Here is a 21833-nt window from a genome sequence, read left to right as displayed (position 1 = left end):
GCATTAACCACAACCGACGCCACAACTACCATGCCATTACACGTACTGGCATTTATTGTCAAACCCTTACTCTGGTAGGTTTTGGCGCAATTAGCAACCTGTGCTTAAGCATACGTGCCGAAAGAAAACACGAGAACGATTTTCAAAGCGGAATACTATGCAGAGCTGGCATAATGTAACGACTCCTTTCGCTCGATTCTATTCATTCCTCGCTCACGATAGGCCGGGCTATATATGGTGATAACGCACAGCACCGCTCGACCATTGACAGCCGGGCGAGATAGCATATCGCCGAAGCGAAGGGCACGTGCATCACACTAAAATATACAATATTACAAGTTATTTACACGCAATAGTATTTAAAGAGAAAAATAATGCGCGTGGGTCGGCCGTATGTTAGGCACGTGCACAGTTCCGAAAACGAAACTATGTTGGACTGCTCTACACCCTAGAAAGCGCGTGCAAAATTGTCCGTGCATACACATCGTTACCACGACTGCTTTCCTGCACACGCTGAATGGTCGTCGCACCCTGTCACGATTATATTTCCACCAACACACAACTCACACAGCTACACATTAACCACGCGTTTCGTTAGCGCGGGCCGCAACTGCCGACGTCGGCTGCACCACAGTACACCATACCACGGCCACCAGTCGGATACTACCGAGACCACCGCGTGTCCTAATTTTGCTAAACTAGCGCTATAGTTATTACCTGTGTGTTTTTACACAACGTTCTTCATTTATTTCAAGAAAAAATTGCGCTGCCACACGGATGAGGTTAATGTCGAGATCACAGAAAGAAAAAAAAAATGTTCTCCTTTCGCGGTAAAGCCGAGTGTAGTTCGCTGCACGCAGAAGCGCGCTGTATTGCCTACCGCACTACCGCTCCGCATAGTGCTGATGCGGAGCTGCGCATCATACGGGGGAAAAAAGTGAGATTTTCCGCTTTATCGTTGCTAGGTTACACAAGTATGCACGATAAGAGCCTCTCGCTCGCAGCGGGCTGCGACGCTCGATATCACAATTTGAAGAAAACGCTCACCCAAAAAGTGAAGTGGACTCGTAGCTTTACAAAACTGTCGCAGTACTCTCGACACGAACATGAAACTTTTAATCCTTGCCTTTGCTAAACAAATTGTTAAAACTTGACGTAAATACGCGTTTCTGACATTACGTGCAACCCGTCGCTGTCCATGGCGTTATTACAGAGAAACAGCACGAAGCATGGACTAAGTTGCAACAGCAGACAACAGAAGCCGTCCAACAGTTCGTAGCCGTTTACCCGCAGTTGCGTAGTAGCCAACCCAAGATCGATCCAGAGGTGTAGTACAGTGCTTCAACAATTCTCGTTCGTATGATGCATCAGTGATGTGCATTCGAAACACGTTTTGAGCAAGCTGTTAAGAGACGAGAGAAGAAAACACTGAGTAATAGTTACCTCAATTGCAGGATGTCCACTTTTGACTTGACGAAGCCGGCCGACAGCTCTGAAAGTGAAGATGACGACTACGTTCCATCGGGTGCGTGCCGCCAATCTCGAGACTGTCATCCTCTCATTTATTCGATGATGCCTCGGAAGCGTTTGGCTCCTAAGCGCGGTCGGTAGCTCACATACCGTTTGTATCAGCTGTGTTAGCGGTTAATGCTTCTTATAAGGAGGGACGACATTGTTTGGTGCTACCTGTCTAAGTAGAGGGTACGGGCCGGGGCACCTTTCATTTATATTTTTCTTTTATCCTCTAAATAATTTCTGTCTAAGTAGAGAGCTACCGCGCCCCCCGAATTCTGCAACACCAATCTTTGCTATGGCCACTTTGCCCCCAGTCTTTGCTACGGGCCTACGGGGAACTTGTATCATTTTGCATTTTATCAAACGGGTAACAGTTGTGTTAATCTGTAAAAACGGCAAGATTTTATATTTTTTCTAAATCTTTAGGGTGTCACTTACGTGAAACTGACTACTCGTCAGATGCCACAGCCTGGAAGCACGTCTGTGTGCGTGTGTGTTAAAGGTTTTTGATTTCCCGTTGCATAGCGTCACTTGACTATATTTCAGCTGAAGAGAGCGACATCGATGAGTCAGATGCTGAAAACGACGCTGGGGGTGACGCTGAGGTACCTGCCACGAAGAAGCGCAAGGTAACAAGGAAAAAGCAATCGTCAAGGTGAGGATCTAACTGTATCTAAATCCCGGCTTCCTACCTTGCGGTGTTATCATTCAACACAGCTTAATCAGACAGGAACAGAATAGTATATCCATATTAACCTACTAGCTTACAAAAGAGACAGACACTACAACAGACTCAGAGAAAGCTCTGCACTTTCTCTACGTCTATTGTGATGTTCTAGGCCGGTATAATGTAGCAATTCCTTCCCCTCGATTCAGTGTCACTCTTATCATTAGATATAGGATGTCTAGGCACTAAACATGCTGTTTTAGGCATGTATAACAGGCACTGAAGCTGGAAGAAAGGGCATTAACCGAGGGGCTCGATTTTTACTAGTCATATCATAAGAAGCCAACAAACAGTGACACCGAGGACAACACAGGGGAAATTACTTGTGCTTAATAAATGAAATAAAGAAACGATAAATTAATTGAAATGAAAGTGGATGAAAAAACAACTTGCCGCAGGTGGGGAACGATCCCACAACCTTTGCATTTCACGTGCAACACTTTGCCCCAGACTGAAGCAGTCATTTAAGGCATATGTGGGTGCCAAATACTGTTCTTTAAGCATGTATGGGCTCCAATGACTTCCCCTGTGCATCTGACAATAAATTATCATTTTTTAATGAGCACAACCCACCAACTCCCCGTTTCGTGAAATTCAGTTTTTTTTTCGATAAAAAGAAATAAAGCAAGTTGCGTAGGTTACAAAATTTATCCTAAATTTAGTGTGACTTTAGACACCATGAGAGTAGTTATGAAAGCAGTGACAAACAAGCACCACCTCAATATTTTTGGGTTGACACTTCTTTCACTCAGTATTTGTCTGTATGCAGGAAAGGAACATTTGGAATCTGCCATTGTTAGGGGTGCATGTTTGTACTTCAGAATAATCTATGATCCAATGCTTTCTGGAATTCTAGGATGTTTGCTAGTCAGAGCCTTTGACAGTTCTTTCAAAACTGAAAAACCCAGAACTTTTGTCTGAGACAGACTGAACTTTAGAGCAAACTCTATCAGCAACAGGTCCATTGAGGATAGTGGCCAACTTTTCCTGAACTTCCAAAATGAGCCCCACATTCCCAGTCATATTTGCACCTGAGCATTCTCGATGATGTTGGCTAAAAACGTGAAGTGAGCGCACAAGTACTTTATGCGACTTTCATGTGTATTGTCGCGTAGTGTTGTTTGAGCCCTCCTCGCAGCAATGCTCTAGTCTGCTGAAAAGTTGTTAATAACAGCCTTTACTCCGGCAAAGTGTTTATAGTAATAATTGGCTGCCTTCGGCCAAGTTTCCCAGCTGGTCATGACATAAACAAAAGTGAGGCTGGGGCAAAACACTGACAAAGGCATTTTAGGCTCCAGAAATCCAATATAGGCACCTACATCGAAATAGACATTTATAGGCACAAAAAAAGTGCCACTAAAATGTTTCTAGACCCATAGTTCCTGCTTATATGTTAATTAGACACGATGAGGACATCAGAAAAAAATGGGCATTTTGCCTAAAGTTCTAGTCTCTACTTATAATCCACTGTTTGTGGCCAGCTGATCCCGTCGATAATACAGGCGATGCACCACTCTAATTACTGACAAAGTGTGAAAAGGAATGGCATTGGCATAGAATTGTTACATTATCCTGAGGCGTAGTGTATTTTGTGTGCTCGTAGAATGATGTAGAATACTAACAAGCCTAAATTGGCATTCTTTAAAGAAAAATGACATTAAAACATGGCAAATTGGTTAAAAGTATAGCATGTATATGACACCTTTGATTTCAAATACTTCCTTCTCACACTGTGAGTGCAAAAGCACTGTTGCAGCCATCATATATATGAATGCCCTAAGCAGCAATAAATGCATAAATAGATGGCATGGGATTTCAAGAGGTTATAGCATTTGAAGAAATTGTGCAGAACCACTGTTTTTGTAAATTGGCAGTGTAAATAGTACTGTAGGGGGCACCTATCAGTGCCAAGTTTTACTCTGGATACCTGTCAGTATCCGTTAAACTCTTGACTATATCTGTCAAGAAATCAAAAACTACTGATTTGCTTTGTTAAATGATCTTTTGTGACCAGAGCTTAGAAAATTTTAAGGACAAAGATATCTGATGTACTGATGGCGTCTAGCCTGAAATGAAAAATTATGCTTTCTAAATGGCACAAAGTGTGCAAAACAGTGCGAAGCTATTGGGCACAGTGTGAGAGATATTACGGTGTGCTCCACATAGTTTCAAATGAAGCACCGCAGCGTGCTTCCTCCTGGACATTTCTGTTAATGCCTTCTAAACGAGATAATTTTTAACTGTCAAATTAATGTTCCTGAGTAAACTATAAACACAGACAGACACTGTCTCTCCACAAAATTTATTGCACAACCACTGTCTATGGTCACTGCAATGGGGTGTGCTGAGCCAAACTTTTACATGAAAAGTGCAATCGCCGTGATAGTGTGGTGGGAGATAACTTGGGTTGTGGTGCTGTCTATAAAACCCCAGCCGATAATGTCTCGATGCAGTGATCGCATGGGTTGACTGTGAGTGATTGTGAAAGATCATGTAAGTGCACAATGTTTCCATTTCGCTGTGAGCGGTACTGCCTGTTTTTAGTTTGACCAGGATTCTGCAAATTGTCTGTGAAGTACAAAGCAATTTGGCCTGTTCAAGTGGCTGTATAAAGCTGTATGAAGAGGCACACATTACTTCCACGACAAATTGAAATCTTGGTGCAGATAATTAAAAACATTCACTAATAAACTTTTTAAATAATCGCTTGTTGAAGTTGCAAAATTGTGATGGAGAAGTAGTGAAGTCATATCTCCTTAGCAGAAACCCCAAGACAAGCATCTCTTCAAAGGTATCTGTCCCAAAAAAGGGTGGTAAAATATATATTGGCATTACAGTTATTGTGGTTCTGAAGTGTTAGAGAAAGGTTTTGGGAATGTTACATTAACCTGAATATACTTCACATCGAATTTTGCAGAAGGATATGTAAAAAATGGTGATAGTCTTAGGATTTCTGCTAAGTAGGCGTGACGTTATTTCACAATTTCATAATATAACGCAAAAGGAACAATTAAAAAGTTAATTTGTTTCTTTAATTAGCTGCATGTACATTGAGACTGGCCATTAAATTAATGTCGGCCTCTTCAGATAATCTGAAATGGCAGAATTGTGCTTTCCATGCGATAAAAATATACATCGTCATCATCAGCCTCTCTTTCTTTTTTGTGTCCACTGGAGGACGAAGGTCTCTCAGTGACCTCCAGTTGACCCTGTATCCTCTTGTAGCTTGTTTCTATCTCCCCCAGCCTTCGATAAGATGTGTATTCATACTTACACTCCCAACTAAGTGCATCTTAGTGCAACTCAGTTTTTTAACCCTTCTTCACGTGTCTAAAAAGCATATCTTATTTTTCTGTTTTGCGGGGCGACTTGGCGTGCTGTATTTTCAGTGTCTACTTGCACATGTTAACTCGTTTGTTTTTGTCACCCCTGCTTCGTTGAAGGACCAACAGCAGAACCTCTACTTGTCGCCTCTCTATAACACCCCTTCCCCAATTTCCCCCTTTATGCCCCCTCCCTTTTCCCTTCTTGAAAAACAATTTGACTTTGTTTACCTTACTCTTCACACCGGCTTATTCTCCTTTCCCAGTCGAGGATTGGAGAGAGCAAGCTACACATATATGACTGCTGCTAAGGAAAGCAGTTGCTGCCCTGATGAAGACAAGTCTCCTTGTCAAAACACTGGCTTCAGTGACATTCCTTGTTCAACCCCTATTCATTACTTCAAGCCTCTACCTTTCTGTGAACCACTCTCATTTGGATTCACGCCTCTTCAATTAAGTCAGGAATGTAATGCTCTTCAGAGAGACATGCTTTCAAAGAGCAAGAATCAGTAGTGTCCTTTCAGGTTGTTACAGGAGAGTTCTGCAACTTGCCAGGTCATCACAAATAGCAGTGAAAAGTTTTTCAGACTATTCAATCATACTCCGTGAGGATGCGTGAAATAGGCACATGTCATGATATATTATGGAGCTATATATGGCTGTGATGTTAAGAATTACCGTACATATAAACCTATTCATAGCTTATCCTTGAGTGTTTTCGCTTTGTTGCTTAGCATGTTAACTTGTCTTATTTTTAATTTGTTACATGCATTCATTGTCTTTTGTAGAAAGCGCAAAGGCGGCATTTGTCTGGAGGGTGAAGATAGTCCAGGACGTGACAGTGTCAGCCCTAATACGGCAGGTGATGCAGAGGAGACAACTTCCATGCTTACTCCTGAAGAGGAGAAGAAAAAAGCAGACCTCCTGTGGTCTGATTTCTTGCGTGATGTTGAACCCATTCCAAAGAAACGAACTATCCCTGCTGTGACTGCAGTTGCCGTAAGTTAAGTACTTGTCTTAACATTCGATGCCAAGTATGTGAAATTAAAAAAAAAAAGTTATACTGACTTTTAAAATATATGAAGCCAGGTCTTCGGCATTAAGGAAACCATTTCTGAGGCTACTCAGCTGTGCCACTGATATGGCGACTTGCAGGTCCTTGGGCTTGATTGCTGGCCACAGCATGTGCACATTTCAGTATTTGTAGATTGCAAAATGTGAGCAAAATAATTTCTGGCTTCAGCAAGGTTGAGTGCACCATGGCTTTGGAAGTGTGAATTCACTGAATTTGCATAACATGGCTTGAAACTGCCAGCATTGTGAGTTGAGGTGGCATGGAGCATTGCAATGAAACATGAAGCATGTTGGCTGTCACAAAATGTTTAAGCCCTGTTGTGCTTTTTGAACAGGGCAGTTAAATAGGGCTCTGCTCTTTTACATTAATCCAATAAAATCTGAAAAACACTCGCCCATGAGAGAAGCAGACGATTTGGGTTTACTTGAACTCCAAATTTCAAGGCACTGATTGGTGTCCTAACTACAGCTATAAAGTTTACTTTTGCTTTCTTATGGCTTCTTCAAATCCCTGTCACCTTTCTGTGCACAGGATGGTGCAGTTGGGTGACTCTAATGACTGTTGGCCCTATTTTGAATTTAGCCACAAAAGATAGTTAATGTGATAGAAAGCTAGAAAATTCTAAGCATTGCTGTTATATTTCAAATTAATTTATTCCATAAAAAGAGTAAAGGACTACTGCCTTGGAAAGGGTAATATTTTTTTAAAAATCAGTTTTGCACTTTCATTCTTTAGTGACTGTCGTCTGCAGCTTCATCCATAGTGCATGATCATGTCTCCGCTAAAGTTTTGCCGACTGCCTTGCTTGAATTACATTTATGTTGTCTGGTGTTTGTAAATTTTCTTCTGGCACCTGGAACCATTTGAATGCAAGCTGAGATGTCACTGTTGATTATTCTAGGTTTGTCATTCAAAATGCGTGCGGCATGAACACTTCATTCACCTTGTTGCAGTTGCTGTATGAGTTCAATAGATCCTGCTTGAACCGCTGCAGTACTTAAGATCAATGCAAAATTATGATACAGCTGTGCCTTTATTGGCTGCAAAGACAAAGACATTGAAATTAAAGTTCAAATTTAGTGTCGCAAAGTGCTGAGCCCAGGCAAGTATTTAGAGTGCACTGGGTGTTCATGTATATGATCACAATGCCAGCTGTTGAATGACGAGATGTGTGCCTGCATTTTGTTTTGATGCACGTATTCTGACAGAATCCATGGCCTGTAGTGAACACAAAATTTCACTCTTACAACAGTATGTCACTGTCCAGCCATATGAAAAAACATTGCTATCCCTTCAGTTGAAGCAGAAATTTACACTTTGATCAGCCATGAAAGGCAGCATATCAAAATTGAAACCTGTTCCATTAAAAGGGCAAATGTGTAATTCCCTTTACTCTGACTGTAGCTTTGTGCTACATTTGGGTTTATGACAAATTTCCCTTTCATGAACCTTTCTCCATCTTGCAGGTTCCCACAGAACTGATTGCCATATTCAATGCCTTCTGCATTTTCTGAGTTCTGTTGCAAAATTTGAAAGGTGCTTTAGTATTATTTTAAAAGTTATAAGAAATGAATTAATGTTTTTATTGTCAATTATTGCAGAAATTCTTAAGTCATCACTGGGACACCCCATAGGTGAAATACCAACTGCTTACGACGTCTGGGGTCACTTTCAGAGCATCTGATATCTTTTGCGCCACATATGGCACTGCAAAAGGGCAGCAATATAGAATGCAAATCAACGAATATTGCTTTGCCCGAGCAGACAGGATTTCTGATTCTTTATTCATTTATTGCTTTTTTTTAATCTTCAGAGTCATAAATGAGCAATGCATAAATGGATCTTATCCCTTTTCCTGTCATTTACTTGCCATTCATTGCTATGTTTTCATGTGAATTTTTGTTTTGTATACTATTCATAATTGATAATGGGTTTAGCCAGCTGTGGTGGCTGGATGGCCAAGACATTCTGCTGCTTAGTACAAGGTTTCTGGTTCAATTCATGGCTGCAGTGGTTGTATTCTGATTGTAGCAGAATGCGAAACATTTATATATCGTGTTTGGGCTCATCAAAGTTTACTCTACAGCCCTCCATTAGCAGCATCTTTCATGGTACCTCTGTTAATTTAGATGGTGGTAAACACAATGAATGAATGAATCAATCAATTTATTAGCCAATGATGGGTATGAAATTTGTTTATATAGGCACTATAGATTATTTTGTAGGGAAAGTTTTTGATGTAGTATATCCACTAAAAAAAATTACATTTAAATGAAACGACCATCGTGTCTTTTCCAACATCTTATTTGCAGGAGCCTAGTAAACCGTCATCTTCCACCACAAGCCCCCAAGAAACGCCCCCATCAGATAAGAAAGTGAAGATTACTCAGTTACTGGAGTTTGCTGGAGAGACCATCAAGTGAGCATTAAGAGAGCCATGATTTTATTTCTTTAGCTATTTGGTCATGTATATGTTTGTTGCCCAGTTTGCAATAATTTTTTACATTGTAAATCGAAATAACAGTCTCCCAATAAAGACTTCTGAAGGTGCTAGATTGTTACGTGCTGTGTAAGGAATCAAGTTGGAAAATATAGAACTCCTATATATGATTAAGTGTTCTGTACAGTTATCTCTATGTCATAAACCAGCATTCTGCTTGCTCATTTGGTTTTGTCACGAAAATCAAGGTGTGTCAGGCAAGAAAATCAAGGTGTGTAGATAGCACCGCATGGCCCCTCTGGAGGTATGGTACACTGATACGTCCAGCAGACACAGTAGGGAGTTTTAAGGTCGGGATGTTGATGTTAATGTGGCCTCCTGTCAACTTGTGCTAGGGGTACTTTCCATGTGCATCTCACTTTCCTTGCCATGCCGCTATGACGCCAGTGTACGAACAGTTGCTTTTATTCATGCTAACTGAACCATCGCAGCAGCTGGGTCACTATAAGTGAAAGATCTCTATAGGCTTCTTGTTACGTTTATTTGTCGTTGAACAACTTCATGCTAAGCAAGTGTTCACATTGCATACCTGCCAACCCTCCCGATTTTTTACTGAACTTTCCGATTGTACGATCACTGTCATATATCTCCCGAAAAGTGGTCTCCGTTTGCGCAATAATGGTTTTTGCGAAACCGGCACCTCAGAATGTACAGCCACATCGTAATCGTCAGCATCACCAACAGCGGCTAAACTAGCACCATGGGTATCATCGACTAAGCAGCCAACTGCAGTGCCTAGTAAGCCGACCAAAGCCAGAGCCAATGTAGCTCTTGCATTTCATGTATGCCTTCCTCCATGGTCCATCTTGTTGCTGCTGCTTGTGTGTATGGTTAGTGCTGGCTAGGCTGTCTGTGTGCGGTGCACTGTGTAAATTTAGAACCCTCGTGTGCTTGATACCATGACGCTATCAAAGCCCAAGAAAAGGTATTTGCAGAAGTTCTTGCGATAAAATACTTCTCAATTTCCATGCTTTTTGACATCAAGAAAAGGAGAACATTTTGTGGATGTGGCGTCAGTGTCTCGCGGTGTCAAAGGCGACTTGAAACTGCGTGTTTGCACGGCGAAGCATCAAAGCTATGTTCGCACTGCTGAGCAGCAAGGCAACATAGTGAACTTTCTCCGAAACAAGTTTGATGACAGTGTTATACGTGTGGAGTGTCTGTTTACGGGATTCCTCGTCGGAACACAACCTACCCCTTAGTGTCAGCAACTACATTGGGCCTCTTCTACGGAAAATATTTCCCAAATGCGATGAAACGAAGTGCTAGGGATGTGGACGCAATTCTGAAACGCAACTCTGAAGAATGCGGCGGTGGCCAACTGGAAATTTATTTCGCAGGCATCGCTCTCGAGTCTTCATTTCTTTATTCAGCGTTTTCCTCAGCTGCTGCCCCGAGATTCCACTGAATCTGCTGAAGACGCTTTAGATGCTCTCGAAGCTGAGTTTGCCACACTACAGGCGCACAGACTTCCAGAGGACATTCTCAATGAAGAAAGGTGGTACATGCAGTGGTCTATGGTTGGAAAAATAAAAAACACTGATGGAAAACGTGTTTCACCAAGTTGCTAAGGTGATGCTGGATTTACTCGTGATACCGCGTAGCAACGCAGAGTGTGAGATGATTTTTAGCACGGCGTGAAAAACTAGGACTGAGTTCTGCTCATCAATGTGCAACACAACCCTCCAACACCTGCTGCTAGTGAAAGGCCGTCAGTCTGGACCATGTTTTGAACGAAGCTACTCCGACAAATTGTTCAAGTGAGCAAAGTCTGCTGCTGCAAGGTACTGCAAAAGGACTCATCGAACAGGGCCTGCTTGAAACCCCTCCCCCATCTATCCCACCCGAAGTTGAAACAGTGAATGACCCCCCCTCCTCCCCCCCCCCTGGTGACGCGAATATAAAGTCTCCCGATTTTTTATTTCGCCAGGTTGGCAGGTATGACATTGACTGGGCCCAACTGTATTTCATCAAATACATTCCAGATTGGTGAGATGTCTGACTTGGAAAGTAACAAAACCGAAAGGCTATTTCACCTGCATATCTTTATGGACATTTTTTTAACTCAAGACTCACCAGTTGCTTCAGCATGCACTAATTAGTTTATGAAACATGTAACACATTTCTATAAAGTATGAATTAGTTTATGTGTGGATAATGAATGGTGAATAGGCAAAAGACAGGGCCAAGCTTACATCATTATATAGCTGATTGTCATTTAATGTTGGCACCATGATGTTACACTCTTGTACATAATGCTTTATGTTAGTGCTTGGAAAAGAATAGCATTCATGGTATTTGCACTAAGTGTCGACAGGTAGCTGCTCTTGAATCCTCCTTTATGTTGACAGTGGCTGTAACTGGTCTTCCTCGGTTCTTTTAGGGTGGACAAGGAAGTGTCAGCTGATTCTAAAGAAGCACGCTTATTCGCAAAGAAAGAGGAAGAAGAGGTGGCTGGACAGGCCAAGTCACCACCACCAGCACTGACTGGGTATGTGAAGCACAGTGTGTAAAGGCTTGAATTGTCTAAGCCACTATTGTTGCTGAAATAATGGTCTTTGCTATGCTTTAATGGAAAACCTTGTATAAATGAATCATACATTCTCTAATGAGTGTTTTAGCAATTTGAATTGGTTTGTGCCAGCTTTGTCCAAAGCGTTGTAAAGGCATTTGTAGATCGAGAAAGTATCAAATAATACTCGTACGTTGTTGTTTCTTGATAGTGCTTACTGTTGCCATGGCAGCTTTCTACTTTGTGTGCATATGTGTAAATGCCATCATATGAAGTAATGTTAAGGTTGGCCACAGGTATTCTATATTCACTCTGGAAGGGGCGCAACAGGCTATATTCAGGCACGTCCAGGCAAGTTTTGACCCTTTGGGTTCCGTGTGCTTTTCCAGAGTGCAATAAATTCAATATCTCTTTAAATAATACATTAGCAGGCTTTAAATTCAACTGTTATTTATTAGTGATATGTTGCTGAACATTCGAAAGAAAATTAAGAAATGCTAATTAATGATGTTAATTGGAATAATTAGTGCTACTCAGGCAACATGGCCTCTTCATCTCTGTCATTATCCCTTGAAGGCACCCTCATAACATCGAAATCCTAGGAAGTTTTTTTTCATTTCCACATCAATGCCAAATTATTTAATATCTGCATCGTTAAAAGAAATGGGCAGGCTTTTTACACCTGCCTGCCATGTCAGAAAACAAGACACAAGCAATGACGACAATTGAAAAGCTTTGTTGCACCATCTGTTGTATAAAAACAAAACTTGCCATAAAATATTAGTTAAATCAACTTCTGAGTAGATGACGCAACCAGTCCACGGTTGCACCATCTACAGTAAAAGCTCGTTAATTCGAACCGCAAGGGGAAGCCGCTTCAGTTTGAATTAACGAAAGTTCGAACTAACGAAAGTGAAGGAGGGCAACAGTACACTACGATTTGGAAGCAGTAGGGCATGTCAGAAATTTGGCGTTTCAGAAAGTGATGGCGTGTGCCGCGGGCACACGCCATCTTCAAGTCGAAACTCTGGGTCCAGCTGTGCCACACCACCGATGTCCACCGAAACGAACGTTAGCCGAAGCTTAACACCGTCACAATGAATCGCGACGGCCGATACCTCCTAAGCTGAAAACAGAGGTGCACAACCGATGAAGACTGCCAAGACAAAGACGGTGAACATGTGAAGGTGGCGAAGGCCCTGATTCGTTGGTTCTTGATTGCAAACGCAGCCGCGACGTACTTGATTCACTGTGTTTTGGCGCTTGCCGTGCCATCTCCGCACAACATTAGCAGCTGTACAAGATTTTCAAAACCTCCGAGATTCGCAACGGGCAAGAAGTCTCGGAGGTTACGTAGAACGGAGAGGCGGCAGCCGCCGCTGCCTTCTGGCTGACCCCGCGTCGGTTAGATTTTTTTCCGATTTTGCCTTCTCTCGCCGTTCTCTCCGTTTCGGAGGCAATACAGCCTTGTGTGTAGGCAGTAGGCCGTGTGCCAGCGAGCGTAGTTCGAATTATCCGTGAGGGAACCTTCTCGTGTTCGAATTAACGGACTTTTTTATACATAGACTTCTGTGGAGCTTGGCCGGACCAAATCGTACAGTTCGAATTATCCATAAATTCGAATTATTGAAGTTCGAATTAACGAGCTTTCACTGTACTAGCATATTCACAAATTATCTTGGGCATGACCAGTGATCTGCATCAGTGACTAGACGAGTGCAGCGGACGTATTCTGCGACAATTACTTGCGGCGACAATGTTGCCTCGGCGATAGTATTGCCATCAGGTGTGCGCTTGTTTGCTGCTTGAGCAAAATCGAATGACGTAGTGCCCAACCAGCCAATCAGTGTGCGCGGATAGCGAAGGTGTGGCCAAGACGATAGTATCTCTGAAAGTAATATTCGCAGAATACACCCTCAGTTGAACCCGGATATATCGAGCCCACATATAACCAATGATTGTGTAGAACAAACTGCTGTAAAATGCCCTTGAAAATGTTTGTATTATATTTTTATTTTATGTATCGAATTACCTATACACTGAACTTTTTTTATGATCGCCTTCAAATTTGATATATCCAGATTCGACTGTATACATGTACTCAGCCATGGCGCTTGAAGAATTAAGATGCATCAAATGCTTTTGTTTCTTAATTCTGAAGCACGCTGGTTGAGAACTACAATTTCATATCCTTTTTCTTTCCCCCAAGGTAGTTTTTCTTCCTTGCCATTAATATGCACTGCTGTTTAGTTTCAGTTTCAGTTTATTATTCCTTAAACACAATGAATGGATAAGAGACAATATACAGACAAGGGCCCAAAGGCAGACTGCAAAGGGCCCTCGGTCAATAATAACAGTGGAGAGACGTATGAAAGATGAGCAAGCTAGGTAAAAGAAACAAACACAATCTCGAAAAATACAACATAGAAAAATTAAATAAACGAAAACAATTGTCAGTATACAAGCCTGTAGTGTATGAAAATACTGTCAATACATGCAAATGGCAAATGTAGTGTATGAACAATGTAAACTTAGTTATACATGTAAAAAAGCTTAAGGGCATGACTAAATGCATGAAAATATGAAGATTTAATGGTGTTGGGTAAACCATTTCATAGTTTTATAACAGCAAATGATGATGTCATTTTTCCACAGCCGAAGTGAACTATAGGCAGTAGAAAAGTGGAGTTACATGCAAACCTGGTATTATTATTATTGATGAGGTACCTGGAATCAATCAATTCGTATGAAAGCTGTTCATTAACTAATTTAGAAAACATAATTATAGATTATGGATTATAGAATTGTTGGACAAGCTCGTTACAAGGATGTTATTTTCACGAAGTAATGTAGTAGCACTCGCAAAAAAATCACTGTTAGTGATAATGCATATTGCTTGGTTTCGTAAATGCTGAGTATATTAGATATGACAGTAATATGTATTTTTCCAGGAAAGAATGCTGCAAGTAATATGACTGTGAATGAAAGCAAAGTATAATGCTAATAATGTGTCTTTGGATAAATATGCTGTTAATTTGATTAATGCTCTAATATCGAAGGTACACTTTTGCTTAATTAGGACAATATGTTGAGAAAACTTTAGGTTAGAATATAATTTGATCCCCAAAAATGACATACAGTCAGAGACGGGAATGTGATGATCATCTAGAGTTTTCACTAGCATGCCAGGTAGTATTATTTGGCTAGATCGGAAAATCATGAATTGAGTTTTGGTAGGACTGAAAATTAAATGATTGGAAGAACACCATGCAACAATATTTATTTATTTTTTTACTTTTTTATTTGAACGTACTGCTAGCCTCACATTTGAGGCTGTTGCAGGAAAGGGGCAGGATACATATTCAAGGGAACACAGTTCAAGTAGGTGCAGACATAGATAAGTTTAGGTGAACAAGGCAGTACATACGCTCTCTATATTCATTATACAAATTCTATAAAAGGAGCAGGGAAAAATAGTAGTAAACGCCAGGTTGGAAGGTTTAGCACAGAGAAGAAGAGCAAAGAGAAAAAAGAAGTAAATATATTGGATGTGCATTGCACAAGAGACAAGATTCAGCAGGTGTTTATATCATGGCAGAATACAAGACACTGAGAAGTGAATCAGAATGCCATTGTACGACGCAGCTCACCTATATGCAGGTCGTAGCTACAGAGCATTGTTTGATAACTTGGCGATAAATGTTTCGAGTGATGTGCAGGTGACAATGTCACCAGGCAACATACTATTCCATAATCCAGTATAGAGTGAACTAGTGACAGGTATGCTAGTGACAGGTATGTGACAGGAACAGGAACAGAACAGTGACAGTGACAGGAACTAGTGACAGGTATGAGAGCTTTCATGAGTGAGCACTCACGAAAGCTCTCGCCATTTGAACCATCGTGTCATTCTGCGCCTTGCCGTTCCACATCGCCTACGTCCACCTTTGCCGATCGTCAGCACATGCCGCCCCAGCACCAAACCTCTACTCGGTTATGAGCCTCCTCCCTACCTCAAACACAGCTGTGCAATGACTATATTCAAGGAATTCACTAGGCCAAATGTGCGCGCTTTCAGCTACTCTTCGGCCTGCCTCTCTCCTTCCTTGGACATTTTCGGGAACTGTCTGCTTCCCGTACGAGGGCATCTCACTCACTACAGATTCAGAAGCTCTCTCACTGGCTCCACTAGGTACAAATTTCCCTATCAAAGGCAAGGCGACACCACAAGCATAACCTTGGCATAATCTCAGCATAACCTGCTGAGAAGGAAAAGGCTGCCCAGCTGGATCAACTAGATGTCCGGCATGTCGATGAATTTGCGGGCACCCTACTACTGCGGGACTTCTGTTGGATTGTGTGAGGCCACATCATTCGCCTTGGTAGAGTCAGTGTGCTAATGCTGGCACGGCTCGGCTCAGTCGTCCAGGTCACCAATTTGTGGGAGGCGGCACGAAGACGTAAGCGCTGTAGCCATGGTTTTTTTAGGCCAGCCAGCCATGGTGCAGCAGGATCTCTGGAGCAGCTGACACCATGGCCGCTCAGGTCGAGCGCACTATAGCGTGTTGAACATGCACTACCTTCACATGAGCCCATCTTCTTCACCTGCTTTGGAGACTATAGTCGCGCTGCTACAATACCTATACTATACCTATACAGATGCAGGAATACCTATGCAGATATTTTGAATAAATAAGCGCTTAAGACATTGTCTGCAGTGATTTTCTTAAAACATTCCGCAATAAAATAATTTGGCCATTTTCAGTCAGAGTTTGGAATAATAGGATGGCATGGAAGGAATGTTTATTAATGTACCAGAAACTCCTTGCTGGTTGTCATATTAGAAGCATTTGAATGAGTAAGCGTTCTGTAACAGTTGCGACTACAGTCTGTACCTCCAAGTAGTGGTACTCTCATATGCATGTGCAGTGCATGAGGATACGCAGTTTCAAAGCTAACTATTTTTTGGGCCAGGTTCTGTTCTGAGCTTTCATTAAAAGCAGTCATTGCTACAAATACCCAAACATGCCTGTTACAAGGTTTTACTTGCATGTTCAGCAACACGTGCTTTACTTTGGTGCCATTAGCAAAGCTCAGGCTATGATTCAGACTTCTCGCACACTAGGCTAACTTTTTTTCAATGTCACAAACATGCTGACAATGGCTGGGAAATTGTTTAACTAGGTAACAAGAACATACTCTTTAGGCATCTAGTGGCAGGCATCACTTACATTATACCTGCAACTGCCAGCATTAATGAGGATCATACTGGGTCTGCTGAAATTATGGGTCTGAAGACATGCTTCCCAGCCAACAGGTTAAACAAGAGTTAAACAAAATCTTCTAAATCAGCCCCCTGTAGAATCTTGTGGCATCCTTGAAAATAAGTTGACAGTGCCTTGTAATGCCTTGCATGTCCTCTTTTTGTCCTTTTTTCTAAAACCTGTGTGAAGCCTCAGTTGAGTACACAAAAAAATTTATGAGAATCGAGAGTAGTTTGCTACTGGGGCTGCAAAATGAACTCATGCCATAGTTTAAAAGCCTTTGTCTTTCAAGCCATGCTCTCGTTGCATTTTATTTATCCATATGGCAATAAGTAATTGTTGGTTGCAGTGAATGTCTTGCGTTATGCAAGCAAAGATAACCGTAACAAAAGTCCCACAGCGGCCTGATTTAAAAAAGGCATCTGCATTTTCTTGCTGTATGTAAAAAAAGAAGAAAGGAGGGATACGTTACAGTTTGAATGTTTACATGTGCACTTCTGTATTACTTTTTTTTTTCTCAATTTCAGAAAAAGGAAGCCTGGTGGTGTTGGAAATGTCTTAAATCAGCTGTTCAACAAGAAGCAAAAAATTAGTACACTGGTTGGTCCTGCTATCTTTTTATTTCCTCGATTCTATCACATAGAGGTGGTAAAGTGTTGTTTTAACCTGCACTTTTTTCATACATGTTGAACATGAACTTAACAGACTTGAATCGGGGAATTTTTTTGTGCTATATTTTTTGCCTAGGATGCCTTGCTAGAAAGCTGTGCATCTTTTTGTTCAATTTAGTGAAAAAGGCTGTGGCAACATTTTTGGGTTTTGTAGTACATTTAACTGGTTCCTACTGCACCTAGACATGGATTGCGACATTACAAAGCCAACTTGAGATCAAAGCCCGAGGAAGGTTGCCCAAACCTAATGTTCGGCCATTTGTAAGTGCAATTGGAAGCCAGAAGTGGAAGCACATCAGTGCTGCTTCTGTTAAAAATATGGGGGACGCACAAGGCAGGCACGCATAAAACAAAACTTCCAGAATCATGCCAGCAGGTACCACACAAATGAAAGTTTCAGCAGCCACTTGACTGGAACTCTGCTCACTCTCAGTTGCAACTCACAACACAAAGGTCACAGTGCCTTCAGTCACACTTAGTTGGAACATGGTGCTCTGAATGAACTAGGGAAATTTTTTCCAAGAGCTCTCAGACACTACTCAAAACTGACTAGCCAAATATACCATTTAGCTTTTTATGACATTGTGCATTCGACCCTGACGGGACCAGTGAAATTTATCTAATTATCCGGCAGGTTGAATTAAATGATGCAGAAAGAAGGCTAAAAGGCCAAAACACACCGCTGATCCATTTGGCAGTATTTGCCTGATTCTAGCAGTCCCCAAAGAAAGAGCGCACCAGCTTTCTATGTGTCAAAAGCAGAGAAATTAACTTATAAATTACATTAAAGCTCCTAAACAAAGTACAAATCTGACGTGCAGCCGATTTCTTGGCAAGAAAAATGGCCAAGGGTTGAAATGTGTTTCACCATGGCAGCCAGTTTCCTAAAGTCAGCTTTGCTGCACGTTCCTTAAAGTCAGCTTCGGCATAATACATACATATGTGTTATGCGGTAAAGCATACAAACATTGTGAAGCCTGTCTTGGTTTCGTGTCTGATTGCATCGTGCAGGCAATTTTCGGTCCAATTTTCTTGGAAGAAAAAAGTCACATGTTAGAATTGGTTAAATACCCTAATCAGACATTGTGAGCTACTGTTATTGCTTGAAAATGTTCCTAGGGCACGCAATAAATGGCCATTTTCACTGGGAAATTTTTTTGGACACGTCTTCACCACATTCACTGTCCCCAAGCTCCGCCGAGACAGATGCTGCCACTAAAGGGGTTGCTATTGGGGTCATCGTAAGGGTCATGCACGAGTGTGCTGGCTGGTCAAGTTCGAATTATCCAGCAAAGGCCAACTTTAGGATGGAAATAACAAAAAGTTTGGGCCCATAGAAATGCATGGGTGCCTGCCGGGATGTTCGGTTGAGGTCAAGTTAACCGAAAAATCTAATTAACCAGAGTTCAGTTAACAGAAGTCTATTGTACATAAAATGGCCAGCATAAACATCATTTGCCTCAGTATAATTGTCTGCCTAGCGAGACAAACCAGCTGTTTTTGGCAACATCTGCTGGCTTATCGGCTAATTAGCATTGTTGAGAGATTGGTTTCGTGTCCGTCTAATGTAACCGCATTCTTGTAGCTGCTTGGAAGAGTAGGTGAAAGTCCTAAATTCTGAACACTTTACATAGCTCATCAGCCTGACGGTGGCCTGTGTGTTGCAGACGATATATGAAGAGTTGTAGTTTGTAATGTCTTGTTCCATATCGTCACAGTGCTTGCTCCCGTTGGGAAAAACAAGCCTTCAGCTCATAGTCCGCTTAGCTCTAAAGATACAAGGATACATTGAGAGGCCCCTGTATTTTTCACTGCAGTGTAGAATTTAATTGTGTTGGTCACATACACACCATAGGCCCTTGAAGAATATTTGAATTGCAGTTGCAGTAATTTTGCATCCAAATTGTAGCTAAAAGGCTTTTTTCATAATGGCACAGGAAAAGTCTAAGCTGGACTGGGACAACTACAAGAAGACTGAGGGCCTTGTAGAAGATCTGCAGAGTCACAATAGAGGCAAAGATGGGTAAGTAAAGTGCTTTCGTTGGAGTTGTTGCACATCAGTCAGGTTACTTTGCTGTCACTGGGACACAGTTACACATTTGGGCAGAAACAGTATTGAACTTTTGCTGCTTAGCGCAAGGTGACAGGTTCAAATCCTGGCTGCCATGGCTGGATTCCAGTGATAGCACGATGAAAAAAATGTGCATTAGTGAGATTTAGGCAAACATATAAGAAACACCATCTGGTCTGACATAATCTGGAGCCTTGCTATTTTGGCATCGCCCATAGCCTAGGTAATGCTCAGGGTTCCTGAAGTGTTATTAGCATCAGTTAGCCTCAATTAGTATCAAGCATGTGTCTCACTTACTATAGTTCCAGAAATTTCGTAGTTCTTGAAAGGTAGAGAAGAGATAAAGAACAGCATCATATTGAAATTTTTTGGCATTTCAATACATGAGCATTTATCATTCTACTATGCAATGTATCTGTTTTGAGACAGTGCAGATGTATGTGCTTTTTGTTTGATGTTAAAGGCTGCCAAGAAAAGCTTTTAACAGCATTGGAAATGCGCTGTGCCAGGTTTTTTTTTCTTTTTCTTGTGGCTTTGCTTGATTTCTAATTAAATGACATGATCTTAAATTGAATAGATCTACAAAGGTAGAAGTTGTATGATGATACTATGTCACAGTGCTTTACCCCTGTTTCATGGAAGGGCAGCACATGCACTGTGAGCCTAACATATCAAGCGAAACTGGAAAGCTCATTTCCACGCTACACATAGTTACAAGGGCTAGCTATGCATCGGACGTTAGCCTTTGACTCTGGTTGCCCGAAAGATTGTCCATGAGAGCAGGCAATTTTGTTCAGTATAACCATTGCGCAGTTCTAAAATTTGGACTTTGCAGTATTTCATCCTTATTCAAATAGTACATGTGACTCTGGCAGAACCAATTGAACAGTTCAAATTATTCTTCAAATCAAATTAGGAAATTTCAAATTACTGGAATTTCATTGTACTAGTGTTATACGGTTTTAATGAAAATTACTGAATGATTGTTCTCAACTTGTGTAGCATGTATAAGGGAGTCCTGTTGAAACTGCAGAATTTTTTATGTATCTCATACTGCACTTCAAGCAGAGGTGGGACTCCTGCACCATTTTGATACAAATGCAAATTCCTGCATCAAACTGCACCAAAAACAGAAAATTGACTGAAATTGCACCTTGCTGTGCTAGAACAGCTTCAGCATGTGTGCTCCGGCAGTGGCCATGAACAGTGAGCAGATTCGTTCTCCGAAAGAGAGTGCAGCATTCACATTCCTCACACTGTGCAACGCCGCCTTCTGCATGGTTTCTTGTAATTTTCTCGCTTCTAATAGGACTTTTCAGTGTTTCTGGCAAGTGGCCGGCACGCGTGCAGCCCTCCCAGCTGTTGTTTCACTGCTGTTGGAGGCTCTAAATAATAAAAAGCTGCGGGAGGCTCTAAATAAACAAAACACAGACCACAACAGATTATGCTGCACGAGACGCCTAACTACAGTTTACCAAGCGTATGCTTGGTTTACTTCGGCTTGATCTCAGTCATAACATAGGCTCGTAGATAATCTTACAAATCATTTTGCTAGTATCGACAGACATCGCTTTTATATATATTGACTGTTTTTAATAAAAATAGTTTAATGTACTTTACTTCATATGGTTGTTTTCATATTTTAAAAAATGATAACGCAGCAACTATCAGGCACTGATGGCGCTGCGAGCACATGCCACCTCAGTACGGCTTGCGTTTGAGGCCGCTAACATATAACGTGTTTCTGCTTGCATACTCAAACGCAAATGCACCCAAGCTCTAGGGTGCCTTGCGTCCCCTAAACTAAAACTCTCTTGTCTTAAGTTCACCGTATATGAAGTTCACTGTGACTGTGTTCACTGCATTGTCTTGTGTCTCGACATCCTGGTCCATGCACAATTTATACTTGTCATCCAAATGTGCAGGTACCTGGAGAAACAAGCCTTCTTGCAGCGGGCTGATGTTCGTCAGTTTGAAATAGAAAAGAACCTGAGAACCAAGAATAGGCCATCCAACTACCTCTGAGCTAGATTCCGGGTGGTCTATTTTATATATATTTTTGTCCTTTTCTTTCTTTCTCCATGTTTGTCAACATCACAGTTTGTCATTTTAATGTATAATAAAGACATTGTACTTCATGTACCAAACCACATTTTACTTGTGTCCAGGACTTTT

At 41.5% G+C, this 21833-nt stretch overlaps 2 protein-coding genes across 7 annotated transcripts in view; one reads left to right on the top strand and one right to left on the bottom strand.

The window, feature by feature from the left end:
* dnk (deoxynucleoside kinase) overlaps window positions 1-1250 on the bottom strand; it is a 53955-nt gene extending 52705 nt beyond the window's left edge. For 2 of the 3 annotated variants that reach the window (XM_070529982.1, XM_070529972.1), the window contains exon 1: window positions 1048-1250. In XM_070529982.1, coding sequence (XP_070386083.1) covers window positions 1048-1108 — 61 coding nt within the window. In that variant the 5' untranslated portion in view covers window positions 1109-1250. Of the gene's footprint in view, window positions 1-481; window positions 635-1047 lie in introns of those variants that run through there. The other variant, XM_070529975.1, reaches the window with a different exon arrangement.
* Window positions 891-21810, top strand: LOC139052821 (craniofacial development protein 1-like). Of its 4 annotated transcripts, none has more exons than XM_070529963.1 (9): window positions 891-937; window positions 1455-1525; window positions 2062-2170; window positions 6354-6564; window positions 8953-9059; window positions 11524-11631; window positions 17444-17516; window positions 19525-19610; window positions 21584-21810. In XM_070529963.1, exons 1-9 carry the CDS (start codon window positions 906-908, stop codon window positions 21681-21683), a joined length of 897 nt encoding a protein of 298 aa, XP_070386064.1. In that variant the 5' UTR covers window positions 891-905; the 3' UTR covers window positions 21684-21810. The 4 variants fall into 4 exon arrangements, with proteins under 4 accessions (XP_070386064.1, XP_070386062.1, XP_070386066.1 ...); XM_070529961.1 differs by having other exon boundaries at window positions 1455-1603; XM_070529965.1 differs by lacking the exon at window positions 891-937 and adding an exon at window positions 1253-1326.
* The last annotated feature ends 23 nt before the right edge of the window (window positions 21811-21833 follow it).

The sequence above is a fragment of the Dermacentor albipictus genome, chromosome 1 (genome assembly GCF_038994185.2).
Source record: "Dermacentor albipictus isolate Rhodes 1998 colony chromosome 1, USDA_Dalb.pri_finalv2, whole genome shotgun sequence".
Lineage (NCBI taxonomy): Eukaryota > Metazoa > Arthropoda > Arachnida > Ixodida > Ixodidae > Dermacentor > Dermacentor albipictus.
Note: the sequence above shows the minus strand (reverse complement) of the source record. Positions and strands in the feature narration are given on the sequence as shown.

What these genes read in the sequence shown, in the direction of transcription:
- LOC139052821 (XM_070529961.1), top strand. Translation starts at nt 906, where the DNA reads ATGCGGAGCTGCGCATCATACGGGGGAAAAAA. An exon ending in GCGTTTGGCTCCTAAGCGCG is followed by an intron (nt 1,604 to 2,061) that starts GTCGGTAGCTCA and finishes ACTATATTTCAG; the next exon opens with CTGAAGAGAGCGACATCGAT. An exon ending in AGGAAAAAGCAATCGTCAAG is followed by an intron (nt 2,171 to 6,353) that starts GTGAGGATCTAA and finishes TGTCTTTTGTAG; the next exon opens with AAAGCGCAAAGGCGGCATTT.